A 459-nucleotide genomic window follows, 5' to 3' on the forward strand; every position below is an offset into this window, starting at 1 on the left:
GAAAGGAACTCTTTCCAGTTAATTTTTTAAATATATTCTTTTGTTATGTATTGAGGTAATTTGTTCATATTCATAAAATCATAAAATCTTTCAGTCCGGTGTTTGATGAGATGCCCATCCGAGGCCTGCGTTATCTCTCCCAGTCCACGGACTCCCTCAACAGAACCAACCAGGTCACAGAGTCAATGGAATCTCTCACTGATGAAGGTAGAAAGAAAAAAAATCAATATTTCAGATTTGACATTAACCTTTAAAATAATATATGTGACATTATATGCGAGTGCAAATTGTGTTGTGCCGTCAAGGTACGGAAATGATGGACGGGCCGCTGATGGGTGAGTTTGAGGGCGAAGTCAAGGATCTGGAAGCTGATTCGTGGAGTCTGTGTGTGGAGCAGCAGTACCTGCAGATCCTGGACAGGGAGGTGGTGAAGAGACAAGACGTCATCTACGGTACGTC

At 42.3% G+C, this 459-nt stretch overlaps 1 protein-coding gene across 1 annotated transcript; it reads left to right on the top strand.

Moving 5' to 3' along the window:
* Window positions 1-51: 51 nt before the first annotated feature.
* Window positions 52-452, top strand: LOC103399743 (rho guanine nucleotide exchange factor 2-like; the record flags this gene model as incomplete). Its single annotated transcript, XM_008338379.2, has 2 exons — window positions 52-207; window positions 306-452. Coding segments are annotated over exons 1-2 (244 nt in total), but the record flags the coding sequence as incomplete, so codon positions are not given.
* Between the last annotated feature and the right edge of the window lie 7 nt (window positions 453-459).

The sequence above is a fragment of the Cynoglossus semilaevis genome, unplaced genomic scaffold (genome assembly GCF_000523025.1).
Source record: "Cynoglossus semilaevis isolate Cse_v1.0 unplaced genomic scaffold, Cse_v1.0 C18767907, whole genome shotgun sequence".
NCBI lineage: Eukaryota > Metazoa > Chordata > Actinopteri > Pleuronectiformes > Cynoglossidae > Cynoglossus > Cynoglossus semilaevis.